Source organism: Chinchilla lanigera, unplaced genomic scaffold (genome assembly GCF_000276665.1).
Source record: "Chinchilla lanigera isolate Chin_1 unplaced genomic scaffold, ChiLan1.0 scaffold00011, whole genome shotgun sequence".
Classification (NCBI taxonomy): Eukaryota; Metazoa; Chordata; class Mammalia; order Rodentia; family Chinchillidae; genus Chinchilla; species Chinchilla lanigera.
In genome coordinates this window covers 666,770-685,043 of record NW_004955412.1, presented here as the reverse complement: position 1 = coordinate 685,043, position 18,274 = coordinate 666,770, and the positions used below count along the sequence as shown (strand labels likewise).

The 18,274-nt window shown below is 36.5% G+C and overlaps 1 protein-coding gene across 3 annotated transcripts in view; it reads right to left on the bottom strand.

Annotated features, from left to right (window-relative positions):
- The window catches only part of Cep57 (centrosomal protein 57kDa), a 55,120-nt gene that overhangs the window by 8,794 nt on the left and 28,052 nt on the right, over window positions 1-18,274 (bottom strand). For 2 of the 3 annotated variants that reach the window (XM_013511046.1, XM_013511048.1), the window contains exons 2-8: window positions 14,002-14,155; window positions 8,317-8,517; window positions 7,895-8,016; window positions 5,529-5,645; window positions 4,885-4,962; window positions 1,846-1,953; window positions 1,274-1,351 (exon numbers count right to left, since the gene is read on the bottom strand). In XM_013511046.1, the coding sequence (XP_013366500.1) occupies window positions 1,274-1,351; window positions 1,846-1,953; window positions 4,885-4,962; window positions 5,529-5,645; window positions 7,895-8,016; window positions 8,317-8,517; window positions 14,002-14,155 (858 nt within the window). The remainder of the gene's footprint in view (window positions 1-1,273; window positions 1,352-1,845; window positions 1,954-4,884; window positions 4,963-5,528; window positions 5,646-7,894; window positions 8,017-8,316; window positions 8,518-14,001; window positions 14,156-18,274) is intronic. The other variant, XM_013511047.1, reaches the window with a different exon arrangement.

Below are 18,274 nucleotides of genomic sequence, written 5' to 3'. Positions count from 1 at the left end.
AAAAAAAAAAAAAAAAAAAAAATTTTCTGATAGTCACGGGTTATGTTTTCTTATGTGGATGCCTGAAAATGGGAAAAAAGGCCAATGAGTAGAATTTATGGTAATAGATTTCCATTCACTTTATGAAAGAACTCTGAAATTAAAAATAATTCAGAAATAAAAGGGCCTATCTGAGGCATCAAGAGTTCTTAGCAGTAGTATTCAAATACAAAGTAGACAACCTTTGGTCTGAGTATTTATAGAATAAAAATACTAGAAGGAGAATAGGACTGAGTGGGTCCTAATGTAACAAAATGCCAACCTGGAACTGGACACATTTATAATGCTTTTTTGGCCTCGTCCCCAGATTATTCTCATTAAGTACACTTGTGATAGGGCTTCATAATCTGCTTTCTCAAAATGCAGGCTCAAAGACTGACACAGCCAGCCAGTCCTCGGGAAACTCGAAGATTCTATGTGAAGCCAAAAAAGAGGTCGGCCAGACGAAGAGATAAAGGCAGAGGCATAAATGAAACCGCAATTCAACGTGAGATCAAATCCACGGCAAAGGCCCGCAACAGCAAAAATAACGTGCAAAGTAACAGCAGCAAAGTGAGAAAAAGAGTTCATTCCGAAGCTATCGCTGAGGGCTTATTATTTTGAGGCAGGGTCTCACTATGGAGTCCAGGTTAGCCTCAATCTCACAATCCTTCTGCCTCAGTCTCCTGAGTGTTGGGATTACCGACCTTATCACAACATCCACTTCAGTCACTAAGGGTTTGTTGTGGGTTGTAAATAAATCAATGAACAAATAAATAAAAGTCAAGAAAAATTTACTACCCAACCTGTTAAAATTGACAGTCTAGTTAACCATTCAAGACACACATCAAGTAACCAATAACAAGAAAAAGTAGAAAGAACACAGTTAAACACCTAGAATTTGCATAGTACTTGTTGATAGTTTACAAAGTTATTATCTCTACATTTAAGTACTAAAGGACACAAAGATCAGAATCTATGTATGATGATTTCTTAGAGAATTAGTATTACCTGGATTTGACCAAATACATGATATTTATTCACATCTAAATATAAATCAATAGGGTCGGTGCTGCTCGGAAGCACCCTCTTCATCTCCTTTCTGGTGCCCTAACTCCGTAACATCTGCTTCATTTCATTTTTATGCTTGGATTAGGGGCAGATGAATGGTCATATCATTCATAGGCAGAGCAGCACGTGTAGATTTAGTTCAAATACCTACATCGTACAAAAAAACCCAGTTTGACCAACTCACCTTTCCAGCCACAAATGGCATGTCACGCAAGCATAATCTATAATGAGGCTGTGCACCAAAGTAGTTCCTAGGTCCTTTCTGAATGGAAAGAAAAAAAATTCTTTTTATTCACATGATGAAGAAAACCTGACTACATACAATCAACATGCGACTCTGAGGTTACTACTGATCTACAACTTGTTTGATCTATGTAATGCGACGGTCTTGAGCAAATACTTATCATTATGTATCCTTCCAAATACTTATCATTATGTATACTTGCCTAGGAAAGGCTAGAAAAACAAATGATTGACAAAATAACAATTATATGCTAAGTAGAGAAATAGTATAGCGTTACATAAAGCACTGAAAAACAAAGGATGATTAATACAAGACTGAATAAGACTAATAATTTGTTCATTATTCTGCAGTTTCAAAATGCTTTCATATATACTATGTCACTACCCGGGTAAAAATGAAGCAGTATCCTTCACTTTGTGAGTAAAGAAACAGAATGAGTCACCTTTTAACTTATGGGTGTTTGCACACAATCTACTAATTAGCACTTTGCCTGAATAGTTCTTTTATCATACCTTTTCGGATGGTTTTGACTTCTTTTTTTTAATTTTTCTTGCAATAGGAGTATATGAAGTTGTTTTATCTTCAAAGGTAAGTCTCTTTGTTTCTAGATCAGTCTGCAACTAGGAAAAAAAAGAGAGCCTAAATTTAATGCTGTGGAAATAAAAGTGGCTGTTAAAATTTGAGATCTACAATGTACAAGCTTACAAAATGTAACAGCAGTATCTGATTGGAAAATAAATAATACACTTATAGAATTGTAGAACCACTATTTCAACTCTGTCAAATATATTTTATAACACAAATCTCTCATTTTATCTTGAACTACTATATTAAACTATGTCCTTTCTCATTCTGGAACCTAAATTTCCATTATTGACAGTTGCTCCATAAATTTTATTTAGTGAGTTAAATGCCATGTATGGAACTCTAAACTGACCATGCAATATTTTCCCTTTTCAAAAATGGTGTCTACCACAGTGCCATACACACAGAACAGTTGGAGCACAAAATACTCAACTTTTAAGAAACATATATAAAGTGCTTACAAGGAGGAGGAACTGGAAAGCTATGTCCAAAAGCACCAGAGGCTATTTTAGTTAATATGAAGTCCTTTTCTTAAGAACCTAACTATAATGAAATAATACCTTATCTTTATGGTATAAATTCCATAAGCAATTACTAAGTGTTTCAAAAACTGGCATTGTTTTCTAAACCAGCTGTCAACATTCTTTAAAAGACAAATGAAAAAAAATGAGCCTATTAAAGTGGTTTTCAAATTTACTGTGTCCAAATATCAGACATTTCATCGCCAGACTTCTCTTTATACATGATTTTAAAGCTCCCAAGTTGGAGATACTCGTATTTTTTAAGTACTTTAAAAAGTTCCCCAGGACTGTAACTCAACACTTGGGAGGCTGAGCAGGAGAATCGCTCTGAGTTTGAGGCCACCCTGGCCTACAAAGTTAGCTCAAGGGCAACCTGAACTGCATAGGGAGACCCTGTCTCAAAAAGGCAAAAAACAAAACAAAACAAAACCAAGCAAACAAACCAAAAAAAAAAAAAAAAACCCTAAAAAGTTTCCCAGGAAAGTATGATAGAACTAGAAAAATAATTAAACTCAATGGGCTAAGCAAAGCAACGCTGAGGTCATGTCTAGTATTTCCCCAATGACTGTACTTTGGGGGAACAAAATGTGTTTACTGACACAGGAGCACAGGGGTCTCTACCTCAGGAGCACCATACACTTTCCCGTAACCATTCTTTTAAGTATAGCAAATATAACACTCAATGAGTAGGAAATTACTCCTCTGAAAGACTTATAATGACAGTGAATGTGAGCAGTAAACAAAAGAGTGGCCTTGTGAGTACTCTAACTACCATCTCGTTCTTCCTAGCAGTTCTTACATTTTTGAGGCAGAGTATTATCATTCTAAAGTTTGCTGTTATTTATCTCACTTGAAACCACACATCCCTGGCCATTGTTCTTCCACTACAACTGTGCTCACTATCAGAATTTAAAATCTTTCCTCATCATCAACAAGTTATTTGGTCCCTACTTTTTGCCCACTAAATGAAAAAATAAAGGTACCACACATTAAGTTAAAATTCATAAAATAAATGTTTTATTTTTGTATATCATATATAAAGGATTCAATAACACAATGAAACAGCCTACTCTACAGTCAGAATAGGGAGAAAAAATTTGTGTAAAATCAAAAATAAACTTTCATGGCTACAGAACTTGGAAAGCACACTGAGAAAGATATAAACCTACGAACTGATTAGAAGGTAAACACAGAAGAAAATACATCAAGTTCAACAGAAAGAAAATATGTTAGTATCTTTCCTGTCACTGGGACAAAATACCTGATACCCTCAAACTAGAGGAGCAGAGGTTTATTCTGGCTATTTTCAGAGGATTCACGGCAGAGGGGCATAGTGGAAAGAAGCTGCTCAACCCAGGCCAGGAAACAACACAGGGAGGAGCTGGGGACAGAGAGATCTGCTTCCAGGTCAGACGCCCGACCCGCCTCCAAGCAGGGCCCACACCCAAACAGCTCATTCAGCTATGGAACGAGTTGACAGACGAAGCCTTTGTTGAGTACAGTAGCCCCTGATCCAACCAGCTTGCAAACACATGACTTTGGGGGCATTTTAGATGAGAGCCAGAACAGAGAACATACTAAGTCAGGGAATTCAAGGGAGTACCAGCAGAGGTAAAATGGCATTTACATTCCAGGGATCACATTTATGACATGAGCACAGAACACCACACATTTCATCTAAAGAGCCTCTGCTCCTGTGTTGAAATCTGGACTTGCCTCTAATATTAATGAGAAAAGATTCTTGCAAATGTCATAAAGATCTTGGGAAGAGGAGGAGAGTATCTGGAAGATATTCAGGCAAATAACTTCAGAAGGAGTCTTCACTGAAAAACACAAAAACTTAATGAGCCTGCAAGATGATAGCAACACTCTCTCTATCTTCTAGAAATGCAGACTGACTGGCACATATAAATTCAACGTTGTTGTGACTCTGTTCAGCCTCAGCTTTTCTAACTGGTGGCCACTGCATTACATGGAATCCAAAACCAAGACAACAGAGCTCATTCTCCGGACATCACAGCTCTGTCAGCTGGTTTAGGCCACTAGGTACTACAGCAATGATGGCGAACCTTTCAGACTTTCAATGATATAAATAGTCAACTGCAGCAGGCATGCCACTGGCATGCCACCAGAACAACCAGTGTTTCAATTTCTGTTCTTGTATCTTGATGTTGCCAAGAAATGAAACATTTTTTTATGAAGCGCTGGGGATCAAACACAGTGCTTTGTGCATGGTGTAAGAGAGCTAGATCCCTAGCTTGAAAAGCACTTGTAAGAACTGCTCAAATTTTCTATTTGTAAAAGTACCTGTTCCTAACTCTGTACTTTACTTTATACAGTAGACTATTCTAAAATGTAAATACTCAAAGATCCTGAAACATGACTGTTTATTCATATCCAGAGCAGTAAAAAATGAGGATCCTACTTGCTGATAGTTCAACTTACCTCATCTGCCTTAGCTTGCATACGTTTCCTTTCCTGTTCTTCTTCATGAAGTTTTGCTTCCAATTCTTGCATTTTTTTCTAGAGATAAAAATATCGAAAACGATGAATGAAAAATGTTTATTAGTGTAACAACATAGAAACATGCTATATTTTTAAACATGGTCAACCTGAGCTTGTTAAATCAATCTAGTAATGCCTCTGGGCTTGAAAACACTCCTGACACTCTCCTTTGTGATCAAGTAGTAGTCATTTTTGAAGTAGTTAGACAGAATTATAGGTAAAATATTTGGCCAAAGAACACAGTTCTGTATTAAGGTAACTCTGGAAATTTACTCAGTGGTATTAAATGTTTTGCAAGTGTTACAGTTCAAACTAAAATTAATTCAGACAACAATTTAAAGTGATGCAAGCCTTAAGAACACTCAAAACAATTTCACTCTTTCAATATTTTCAAAAAATAACTCCCTTGTAACCTCCAAGATTGAAACGTGAAAATTCTTCAACTGTTTGCATTATAAAAATTCCTATATATTTTCCTTTAATAAGATCAACTTTACTGCTATAAATAGTCAGGGATGCAAATTAATTTCAAAAAATGATAACCACATGATTATATATTAATGAATAAAAGATGTATTACTGACTTCTGCAAGGGCCTGCATTGTGGTAAGTTTGTTATATTCTTGTTCAAGAAGATCCAGTTTTACAAGTTGGCTCTGAACATGTGTTTGATCATGTTGTCGTTCTCTTTCTAGGGTCACCTAAGAAACAATACAGCACAATAATAGTCAAAACTCCAAAAAGTTACTAAAACTGTGTATTTCTTAGGATATACTATGTTATTTATCTGGCCTTTCAAAGAACTATTCTGATAAGGAGAGTAATTCTAGATTATGACATTAAGATAAAACCACAGGGGCATTAAAAAGTGATTGGTTTAAATGTATATTGTTTTTACTGTATACTGTGTTTTACCTAATTTTATATGGTAAGAGCGTCTTCATGCCCTGGAACAGCAGGAATTTATTGGACATCAAGCCTTTATAAACACAGATATTTTTAGTTAGTCTGGTCCTCTTAAGTAGTTACTTTCCTAATTAGGTGCTTTGTGTTTATCTTTTACACAAACTTACTCACCCCTATCTTTTTTTTAAAAGACAGAGTCCCTCTCTGTAGTCAGGCTGGTCTGTAATTCCCTTTATAACTTAGGGATGGCCTTGAACTTTCAATGCTCCTATCTCAGCCTCTCCAGTGTTGGGATAAGCAAGTGCCTACAAGCCCAGCAACATTTTCATTTTTGTTTCTTCAAATTTAGGGCAAATGAATTAAAAGTCTGCCTTTTATATACACTTAACCATTGGCAGTCACAGAAAAAAAACATGAAAATAGAGCAAGAAGAGGAAAAATACTAAATTAAGATCTAAAGGAAAAAGCCAAAACACTAAGTATCTGAACTTGTAAGTATATTATCTTCATATGTAAGTTTACAGTAGTAATCATACTAAAAGAACTTTTAATATGAGAAAATATTAAATACTTTTATCATAAATCAGTGTAAACTGCTAATTCCTCTCCATTCACTTCAGTGGACAGACACAGTGTGGGAAGAATGTGTTAACCTGTTCCAAGTACTACAGCCGCTCCTATTAAACTACCCATATTAAACATACTATTTAAATTTTACTGATGAATCAAGGAGTTCAATCCAGACATCTATTATCTACATCTAATAGTTGTTTGCTACATGTATTAGTCAAAGTATGTCACAACTGTCTTACTAAACTGATGCCCTTTTTCTTACCAACCCATTCTAGAAATGTTACAGAATTCAGCAACAATAAATGATTACACTGAAAATTTGAAAGCAAGAAAGAAAAATTTCAATATTCAAAACAGGTAAGAGACTCTAAAAGCAAATGAAGAGATACTGAAGTTAAGTATCACATGAGGCACTACTGAAGATTGCATATATAAGATGTGCAGGAAGACAATATAAAACCTCAAGCAACAGATCATCTACAACAACAAAATAACAACGAACGACTGCAGGACGTAAATGTGGACTAAAACCAGTGAACACCATCATGCACCAGCAAACACAAATTCACGCCTGCCTCGTAAGTCTGTTCACACAATTTATGATGTATGAAACTTCCAAGATGAAACAAAAGGATTAACTCTGAAACAAGTTTTTTAAAAAATGGCTCATAGTGCTCACAAAGGTAAAAGAATAAATGGAAAAATATATTAAAATAAAAATGTGGGTGGAAAAAGACCCAACTAAATAAAACTATTGTCATGTAATTAATAAACTCAATGGCACAGTGAAGAGACATATAAAAGATTATTTAGACATTTCTTCATATATAGCATGCTGTATGACTGTTCAGATATTTCTTAAGTCTGACTAGGACTGAAAGATAATCCAAGGTAGAAAGCATCAGTCACATTTCTCTTTTATACAGTAGAGGACCTAGCATGTTAAGCACACAATCAATCAAATTTTGCATAAAGTTACGATGTCCAGAATTATGGCTTATGATGAATTTAAATTCTACAGTCACAGGAGGAAAACGAGGGATGCTTTGAAAAACATACTGGACACTAATGCTGCAAATGCCCTCAGAAAGGTGCAAGTTACTTAAACGCAAAGACCCCTGGTGGAGCAACAGAGAAATGCACAGAGCTTTACAAAGAATTGTTAGCTTTTAAATCTGCTCTTTCACTTGAACCTCTCAAACAAATTTAAGGGGTGCAGAGGTATATGAGCATCTATACTTTTGATAATGCAGACTCAAGGATGTTAATTTTAAAATACCCCACAACTATTTTTCCAATTTAAATAAAATTCTACCAAACACAATAACAAAGAGCCAATTCCACAAATGATCCCAAGAATTTGTAGCCCTGGGTTATTGTAGTAGCATTAAGTCGTTAGAGAGAAAAAAGGTCTTTACTTCAATTACTTCTTTCAAATAACTATTGAGTATCAGTCTGTGAGGTGCCATACCTGTTTCTCTAGGACAGATGTTCTCTCCATTTCTGCATGCTTTATCATATTCCGCATATACTCCAATTGTTTTTCTAAAAGATTACATTTATTTTCTGCAGCAAGCAACTGAGATGTCAGTTCTACAATGAATACATAAGAAAAGCAGAAATCAGCTCAACCCACAGAATAGATTTAGTAACTAATTCAATCTAAAACATACAATATCAACAGTATATTCCAGTAGTGCTGGAATCACCTAAATCATTCCTTTTCTATACGCTAGTCAAATATACCTTACAGTCAGGAATATATGACATCAACACTTGCTCCTTAAACTGCACCCTAGTATAATGTAATTTTGCAATGTCGGAAGATCGTTTTGGAATAACTTTACAATTCTTACTGTGATAGAATTTAATTTCCTTCATAATTAAACAAACCTTGATTATGCTTTGATTCCTCGTTCTTTGAATTCTCCCTTTCTTGTATCTGTTCATCTAGTACTTTTTTATATTCACTTGTTTCTCTAGACAAAGTTTTCACACTTTCTTCCGCCTGAATCCTTTCAAGTTCTAAGCGTCGAATCTTATCTTGAAGATTCTTCAGAGCAGAAAATATGGCTGCCAAATATATAACAGATACTGTAAGATAAAAACATTTAGAGAAAATTCCCTGACAAATTAAAATGGACGAGTAGGTTCAGTGAAGCAACACTCTTTGGAACATGAACTTTTTATTTACAAGATTACACACAGACTAATTGTAGGATTAAACATAACCAAGCATGAAAAGAACTTTGTTAAACAGTATTTCTTCATTATTTAGGAAAAAAACCTAAGTAGCCTTTATACTATCCCTTAGATGTTTCTAATTCCAGGACATAATACATATTTATTATAAAAATGTAGAAGACACAGGGGAACACACTGAAGAAAATAACCACCAATAATCCTATTACCCAGAGACAATGACTATCAATTTTGGTTCTTTCAATCTTTTCATAAATGTGTAAAGTAAACTAAAAAAAAAGTATGTAGGTTTTGCTTTTTTAGTGTTACTAAACAAGAATCACTCACATAATCATATAGTTTTAAAAATTATTTCCTCATAAACAATAACTAAAAATTTTTAAATGGTCAAAAATGTTTTTATTTTATATATTCCTGAAACAGAGCACCTTTAAGCTGCATCAGTTTACTTTCATCAGAAGTATGTAAATATGGCATATAGCATTGGAATTGTTTGCTTGGTTTATACACAGCTTTTTGTGGAAATTTCTCCTTCATTGGAGAATATCATAGCTAAAACTTGAATGATTTACTTTTTTTTTTAACCTTTTCACAAATCTGGCTATTTGATACACAAGGGACGCTCAACTGAAGGCGAGAATGGTTGTCTTCTTGAAACTTCTGTCTGAAAGTTGCAATGACAACTAATTCAACTTAAAACTCAAAAGCTGTTTAACAGCTATGTTTCCTACCACGTGGGAGAAGGTAGTCAGAAGCAATGGAGAATGAAGCTAGTTAAAATAAAGTGCTGGCCACTCATGAATCTCTGGTTCCTGATGTTGCTAAATACAGCTACCTGCACACTTGTCCTTCCTGTTCTTGGTTGTTCAATCTTCCCAAGTAGGATTGTAAACTAGAAACATTCTTCTTTACCGAAGCTAGTTTACTAATGGGACATTTCAATCACATATGACTAAATTTTTAGTATCTGTACTTTGTTTTCCAAGCTTAAAAAAAAAAATCTATCAGAAATAGATAATAATTTTATTCTATCAATGGAAAAATTTTATTTTATCCCCTTACTTTTTAGTTAATTTCAGATTTTTGGACCTAAGTGATTTACATTCCTATCTTCAAGGATTGTATTAAACATATGTTTTGAGTTTTTTATTTCTAACAAACTTGTCTGTTTCAAGCTTAGACGTTCTGGGTGATCAAGTAATGGATTTTACACGTTTTCCCCCCTTACATTGGTATGTAAGGGATTCCATTTTCTTTCTATCGCCCTCTCTTCTATGAGGTCAGAATCACTGTGCCATTTATACTTCTATTACTCAGAAAAACTGTTGAGCAACATACACTCCTTGTGGAAATGAACAAGAACAATATAAAGATTTTAAACTTTATATACTGGGAAGAGAGCAGGGACTGTATTTGTGGAAAAAGGAACAAACTCCTAAATATTTGCTGAAAGAAAAAATAAAGGTGACAGACTAAAATATAACACTGTCCATTTTTTTTTTTCCTGAATCTACTCTTAGGGCATACACTATATGTAACATTTTTATCCTCCATATTATATACAATATTTCTGAACGTTACCTGTTCAAGGATTAATGAGTTCTGGTTAGTTATGTAAGAGAATACAAATACAGGAAAAGTAGAGAAATGAAAGAAGATGCTCAGTTTTCCTCAAGTAATACAGTGGTACCACAGTACTTGTCTTTAAGTAGTTCTGCAAAGCACAAATACCAAAAATGATGAGCATCAAATTGCTTCAGCTGGAAAAGGTAGTGAGTCACCAAACAATGCACACCAACAACCTCTAGTTGGCATGTTAAGTATGGGGGAAAAAAGAGATCAAATTAGCGACAAAATGTTTGTGCCAAAAATGCATCGATCTCCACAAAATGTCATGTGCCACAAACATATACCAACAAATTTTTGTTTTTAAAGTGTCATGTACCAAGGTATAGCTACTCAACCCTCCCTGAAACTTGAGTTCTTGGGTAGAAGGAAACAAGGTGACATAGACTTCAATTCAATAAAACTTGGGCTGGGAATATGGCTCAGTGGCACAGCGCTTGTCTTGCAAGCATGAGGTCATGAGTTCGAATCCTGATACCACCAAAAAAAAAAAAATCAATAAAACTTATAGATCTCGTGATGGATAAGGGAATAAGGTGGAGATAACGAAAGTCTCTGCCCACAAGGAGCTATCATGCAGACTCTAGAACAGACGTTATCTGCATTCTTCTCACATCCTGTAAAAGTATTTACAGAAACAAAGCAGTACTGTGCACGTACTCATTGTTTCCTACTGTGATTTCCAGAGTGTGAGGGCTAGGTGCAGAGTGTGCAGGGGTCATGAGACATTTCCCAGGGTCTACTGAGGTCAATACTGTTTTCACAATACTGATAAGACTTTTTTGCTCTTTTTATTGCATAGACATCTGAAATGATGACATAAAAGCAAATACAAGTACCTTTTATTAGTGTGCAATAAAATGGGATATACATAAAATATACACCAAAGGACAAGAGTCTCCATTAAGAATTTTTAATACTAAGCTTGAACCAAAACCATTTCCTTCACAGTAGGTCATTTTATTTGAAAGAACTTCTGATAAATGAAGCATATTGAGAGTTAGATATCTGGCAGTTATTTTTCCCAAAAAAGGAAGAAGTGAGCCTGTTACTTCAGAGATCTTACAGTATTTTTTTGTGAGTGAGGGTCAAGCCTATCTTAGGTGGTCAAGCCTATCTTAGGAGGGGGCTGGGGATGGTGGCTTGGTGGGGGATGCTGGCTAGGGCACACAGGACGCCTCACTAGCCTATAGGAAGCAGAACTAGTTGCTGATAGGTGCACAGAAGAATACAATCCATGAAAACCTCTGGAATGGATACAGCCCTGAGGCAGACAATATGTCACAGGCCCCACCCAGTAGGAAAGGCAGGGCAGGATTCAGCACTCAAACAACAGCCTGTGAAATGAGTATAAAAACACAACAGGCCCTAGCTACTCAATGTCTCTCTCTCTACATAACTTGTGGATTCCAATAGTACAGATCCTGGAAAGAAGCTTTACCCAATCAAACACCTCACAGCAGAGGAATATTTTTGGACTAATTTTTTTGTCTTTATTTTTTTTCATTTTCTTGTTTGTTGTTTTGTCCTGTTTTACAGTTTTATTTTTTTTTTCATGAAGAAGACAAACTCTATAGGAAATTGAAAACTGAAAAGACTGAGCTATGCTCCTAGTAAAATATACAGAGAACATGTAATTGTATATTCATACATTGAGGTTATTTTATTAGGTTCCTGTACATGGCGTATCTTTCTTCTAATCCACCCCCCAACACTCTCTTAGACATCTCTGCATTTGCAGGAAAACTACCACCTTGTCTCCTATCCATATCTTTTATTGTGTTCTTTGTATTTTGCCTTATTCAAATGACAGCTCCTATAATTATATTTAAGCTTGGGTCTGATTTATTTCACTCAACATTTTATTTTCCCAATACATCTATTTTCCTACGAACATCTCAAATTTGCCCTTCACAGTAGTATTCCGTGTATAAATATGAACGAGTAAAAAAGCAGAACTTCCCCAGACCCTCAAGTAATGCACATAGCCTCCCTCTCTTAACTCCTTACTTTTAGCCTTGAAAGACTCTAAGCACAAGACCCAGATGGGCCCATCCAGACTTTTGACTGTGATATAACAAATGTTATTTAAAGCTGCTATAATTTGTGGAATTATGTTGAGGCAACGTGACAACTAATATAAATGGTAAGTTCTAGGTACAAATATATTTCAAACTAGTCAGAGCAAAGAATGTAGGGTAAGGAGGAAAAGAAAAGGTTAGAGATGAGGTTATTAAAGCAAATAGGATGTAAGATATGGGAAATCTAAGACATTATTATTATGTGAGCCATAGAAAGGAATCAGAACTTTTTGTTTGAAGATAGACATAATGGACAATGACAAACAGCAATAATGTTAACCAGTGCCTTAGTCACCTTGTTGCTGGAACATAATACCTGATACCCACAAGTTAAAGAAGGAAAGGTTTATTTTGGTTCACAGTTTGTAGAGGGTCCAGTCCAGTCAGCTGGCTGCAAGGCAGGGCGGTATGAGAGATAAGAAACAGTTCAAGGCACAGCAGGCAGAAAATAGCCAAATACTTTAGAACTACACAATAGAAAAGATAGTTCAAGGATGTCACAATAACCAGAAGGATTCTAGCCTTTGATGCCTTAAAATTGGAAAGGTGAAAGACTGCACTGAGAAGACAGCCCCAGAGCACCATGTTCCAGCACAGTGGTGACCTAGGAAAGTTGTTCCTCACAACTGGGTTCATCACACTCAGAAATCCAGTCACTCAACTCCTACAGCCAAGAGCAGGAAGCCTTGCTACTGCTCTAGCTGGCAAGAAACCTTGACATCCTGTGCATAATGCTGGTTTAAGGCACATGCACAATGCAAAAGTTGTGGGGTCAGGAAGGCTTCCACCCAGCGTTCACAAGAAGGTCTGGGAAGCCAGACAGTGAAGCCAAAGTTGCAGTAGAGATCCCTGAAGGCTGGAGAAGCCAGGAACATGGATGGTCTGTAGAAAGTTGCAAGAAGAGAGCAAAGCTGGCCCAAAAGAGAAGCCATGAGAGCTGCAACCACCAACAGTGCTGTAGGGGCTGAGCCACCCAATCCCTTTGGAGTTCACATCTTGGGGCAGATTGTCCTGGATGCTAGACGAGGAACAGTAGGACCTAATGTTTACCCTGCTGGATTTTAGTCTTGCTTTGGTCCCATTCTTTTACGCCCCTATTTGGAATGGGATTGTTTATCTTGTGCCACAGACAGTTTCTCCTCTGCCAGGACACCCTACCCTAGATCTGGGGACTATGGACTGAAACCTCTACAAACCATGAGCTGAAATAAACTTTTTCTCATTTACCTTGTGGATGTCAGGTATTCTGTCCTAGCAACACGCAAGTAACTAAGACAACTGAGGATGAGAGGCAGACAGCAGGCAAGGAGTACATTATGACACATTATTAGTTAGGGATACATTATGACATATGGGTAACATATGATGAGAACCAACACAAATTAAAAAAAGACAAAACAATACCCTTTTGAAATTTTACAGAAGTAAAAACAGTCTTGATTCCTGACTAATGTTAGATATGACAGACCTGGCATAGGTGACTCAAGATAGTTCAGTGGATGATAATGTTCCACAATCAATATAAGGAACACAGTAAAAGCATTATATTTTGAAGTTAGAAACAGAGGGGGGAAATATGTATTTTAATTCCAAAATTATAGAGAACAAAATTAAAACTTTTAAAGCAATGAGAAAACAAATTATATCCATTCCATTAGGGTCTATTTACCTCTACTATTGCTTTCTGGATAGGCAAATGTAGGCTTATTTGGGGAGCGTCGTAGTTCACTATTAAGGAAAGGTTTATCAGGTGGATATAATACATATTGAGATGAAGAACGAACCGTATTTCCATCAGACTGTGATGTTTCAGCTAAGTTATTCTGAAAAATAAATAGAGATACTGTATTAACTTTCAAAAATTTAAACCACAAATATTCATGACACATTTGGCCTATGGATATGTTTTTCAGATAAGGGACAATAGAGAATCCACTTGCTATGTACTATAGACTTCATTATTTATAATGACAAAATATTATTTATACTGATAAAATATAACTTTTTTTTTTTGACATGGAGTCCCACTGTACAGGCTGACCTCAAACTCATGGTCTTTCTGTCTCAGCCTCCCAAGTACTAGGATTGCAGGCATAAACTGCCACTTCAGGCCTCAATGCAAGTTTTAGAGAATTAATTTGAGTTTCACAGAACATTCAAGCAACAGGTAATTCAAGACTTACACAACTATTTTGAAAATAGATTAAAAAGGAACATGGAATCTATTCATTTTATGAAGAATCTCTGATCTTGAAACCAGATTCCAATGTTAGAAACATTATAGGAACTTATTTCCTCAGAAACCAATCTAAATATCCTAAACAAAAAAATTACCAAACTACATTAACTACATAAAAAATGATCAAAGTGAGATTACTCTAAAAATGCAAGTCTAGATGATCATTACAGCATTTTTAATGTAAAATAAAAACCTGTATGATCATTAAGAAATGTGAATGCACATTCAATAACATTTGATGTCCAGTAAAGGATAATTTTCTTGTAGTACTATGACACTATCAAAAAAGGGCAAATATACTTAGTAGTAAAAATTTGAAACATTCTTTTCATTTATTTTTTGAGTGTTATGCTTTTTCATTTAGACATGGGATTTTTGTTTTTGTGTAACTTATTAAAATATGCATCTTGGCAGTTATCACAAAAAGTAACACAGAAAATTGTATTTACATTTTGGGACCAAAATACAAATGAAGAGCAGGATAAACACCTTGCTCCTTCCCCTCCTGCCTCGAAGAAATAAAGAAAAGCCCCAAAGAACCTGCTCATCACACTGAGGATCACAAAGGGCTAATATGTAATTTGGTAATTTAACAGAGAAAGACTGCACAAGGCTTCACAAATGAGACCAAAGGTTCCCCATCATCTGCACCTGCTCTGCAGCCACTCCATTGAGCTGGTGAGGTGCTGTCTGTAAGTCAGTGCTCAGCCTTGCTCTTCTCTCCAAGCCACAGCCCTGATGTAGACATTGAGAGGGAGATAGGAAGAGCTGGCTCTATGCCAACAGGGTTCATCACAATCTTTATGTGCCAAAAATGGATAATGGGATTGGGATGGACATATTTGTGTCCTTTCTTCCTTTCCCATGTAAAGACTCCTGGTAATGGGGTTTAAATCATACACAACTGAACCTGAAATAGGAAAAGTTGGTTCAATGGCAAAGAATTGGAGATATGGCTGGGAGACAAACTCAAAGTGACAGACACCTAGAGGAAGCTATTCCAGGCAGCAGGTGCCAGGCACCTGATCCAAATGTTCATTTAGTTTCAGGTAAGAGGTTTTATAATATTAGATCTGGGGACTGGGCAATGGGATAAAACAAGCCACATCAAGAGAAAGAATGTTTTATCCAATTCAAAAGCACAACAAATTAAAACACAGCAATACTTGAGTCCCAACGCAACAGGGACCTTGCACAGCAACGGACACTGAGGAATGCAGAGCCCTGGAATCTTTAAGGTTGGCCTAACTGAGGTCTCCAGAATGGTGAAAATGGTGGGCTCCAAATTCTAGCCCTTGAGAGCTTGTTGAGGGGATTGCTAGCCAAGCTCAGCAGGCTATCGTAACAGCCACCTGTGCCCTTGCGTGTGCTCTATAGGTTTCTACAGTTGCACATCTCAAATTCCTACCACCTATGTCCTTTTAAAATGAAGAACTTGGGGCTGGGGATTTAGCTCAGCGGCAAAAGAGCCTGCCTGGCAAGCGCAAGGTCGTGAGTTCGGTTCCTGGTACCGGAGAAAAACCAAAAAAAAAAAGAAAAAAATAAAATAAAATAAAATAAAATGAAGAACTTGTCAACTTCATACTGCATCTCCTAGCTTGCACATTACGGTAATGACAAGAAATAACAGATAATACAACTGGAAAGGAAGACTAAACTTCATAGGCTGTAACTGTCTAAATAACAACAAAAAACACCAAAGAACCTTCAATTAAAATTAATTGGATACTGGCAATGTTGCTGGATAAAATCAAATGCAAGAATCACTAATTCTTATGGACTAGTTTAAAAATGTAATTTAGGAAAATAAAGATCATACAATAAAAGTATGAAAAGGATTTTAAAATCCTTGTAAAAACTAATAAAAATTAACGATCATAGATGATAACTGTCTTCCCCCAACTAAGCAAAAAGGAGAAATCTATTTAGGGACAAAGAATACAGCAATATACCCATACGCATGTGAAAATTAATATACTGATAAAATTATCAACTGGAGAAAGGATGAATTTTCAAAGGGCAGTGTTGTGGCAGTTATCTTAAATAAAAACACTGCACAAAATAAATTTGTGCCAAGTAAACTAAGGATTTTAAGTTCACAACTTTAAAATCTGTAGAGGAAAATTTAGAGTATGGTAGTTAAGGCCTTGGAATGAAGAAAATTGTCTTGACTCACTAATTGTAAAAAGAGAATCTAACACATTTTACTACTACGTTAAAATTAGAATTCTCAGTAATCAAAAGATAACAAAGGCAAGCCCCAGCTCACTTGAAATAATCCTAACAGACTGAAAATTAACATCGAGAATACATAAATAAATGCCTATAAATCACTCACAAAAGGCAATCCAAGTAAAAAGCAAAAGACAGGAAGAGTCACTTCATTAAAAAAACATTCAATAATAGTAAAGGTCTAGAATAAGGGTACATGCTCACCAATGATTAGAACACAAATTAGAAGAACAAAAACACCATTACAAGAGACTTGTTTTAATACTGCCCTGCCTGTGCTTCTACTTAGCATTAATTTGGACACACTGGTGAGTTGATACACAGAAAATGGTATCTGTTGTTGCAGTGAAAACAGTTTAAAAAGACAAATTGAACTTTAGTGCTCTCTCTGTTCACATTTGAGATTTACAGTACTTTTTACTTGCTTCCTAAACACTGTTATGTATATGCTTGTTTTAAAAATCCTTCTATGATAAAAACATCATCATTTACTGTAATTAACTCGATGTTGGGTTTATTGATGTGGAATACATGAATTGCTAATGCTCACAAAACTGAGCATTAGCTGAATATAAAGTTCATCTTATAGTTTTAAAGCCTTTTTATGCTGGCTTATGTATGACAGCTGTTTGTTAACCTAAAGCGCTTTTTAAATTCTCTTGGAAGTGGCAGGCTTATTTCTTCTTTTTTTTTCTTTTTGTTTTTTGAGGCAAGGTCTCACTATGTAGGGCAGGCTGGCCTCGAACTCACAGAGATCCTGCAGCCTCAGCCAGGGGTGAGATTACAGGCATGCATCACCACCTCCCCGCCATGGCAGGTTTATTTGTAAGTAGGGCCATTTCTGACACAGAGAAATAAAAGTCAGTTTTGTTTTGGGAAACAGAAGTTTCCAAATTACATACTTTGTAGCAGGTCAAGATGATTAAGATACTCTGACTTGTAAAAGAGTTTCGGGTGTTCTCAGGGTACACTTGGTATGCAGAATTCACTTAAAGTTGAATTTGGTGCACAAAACCGCACATGCGTTCTTCACAAACACGCCGAGATTTCTGTTAAGGTTTCAGTAAGGACCCAGGGTTGACCACGTCCCAGAGGCACAGCTCTGCTCCACTGAGCATTCAGCCTTCACTGCTGGGTCTCCAAGTGCTAAGTTTCGAAGGCAACAACAACACTCTTCTGCCACGCTTGATCAACTCCATCCCCGCCGTCATTCACCCGCCTACTTAACGCCTGTCGCGCCACTCCGCTTGTATCGCCCACCTTCTACGGATCTAACTCCGGAACGAGCTCCAACTGTTCCAGTAGCTCCTCCTCCATCTCCGCTCAGCCATTCTGCCAACTTGCTGCGCTCCTTCCACGGACACGCTGTAACAGCCCGGCCTCACTCCCAACCACCTAACGCTCGAACTGAAGGGCTGTGGGCCCCGGGCACTGCGCCGCTCCCGCTGCCGCTGCCCGGGAGCTTCCCCGC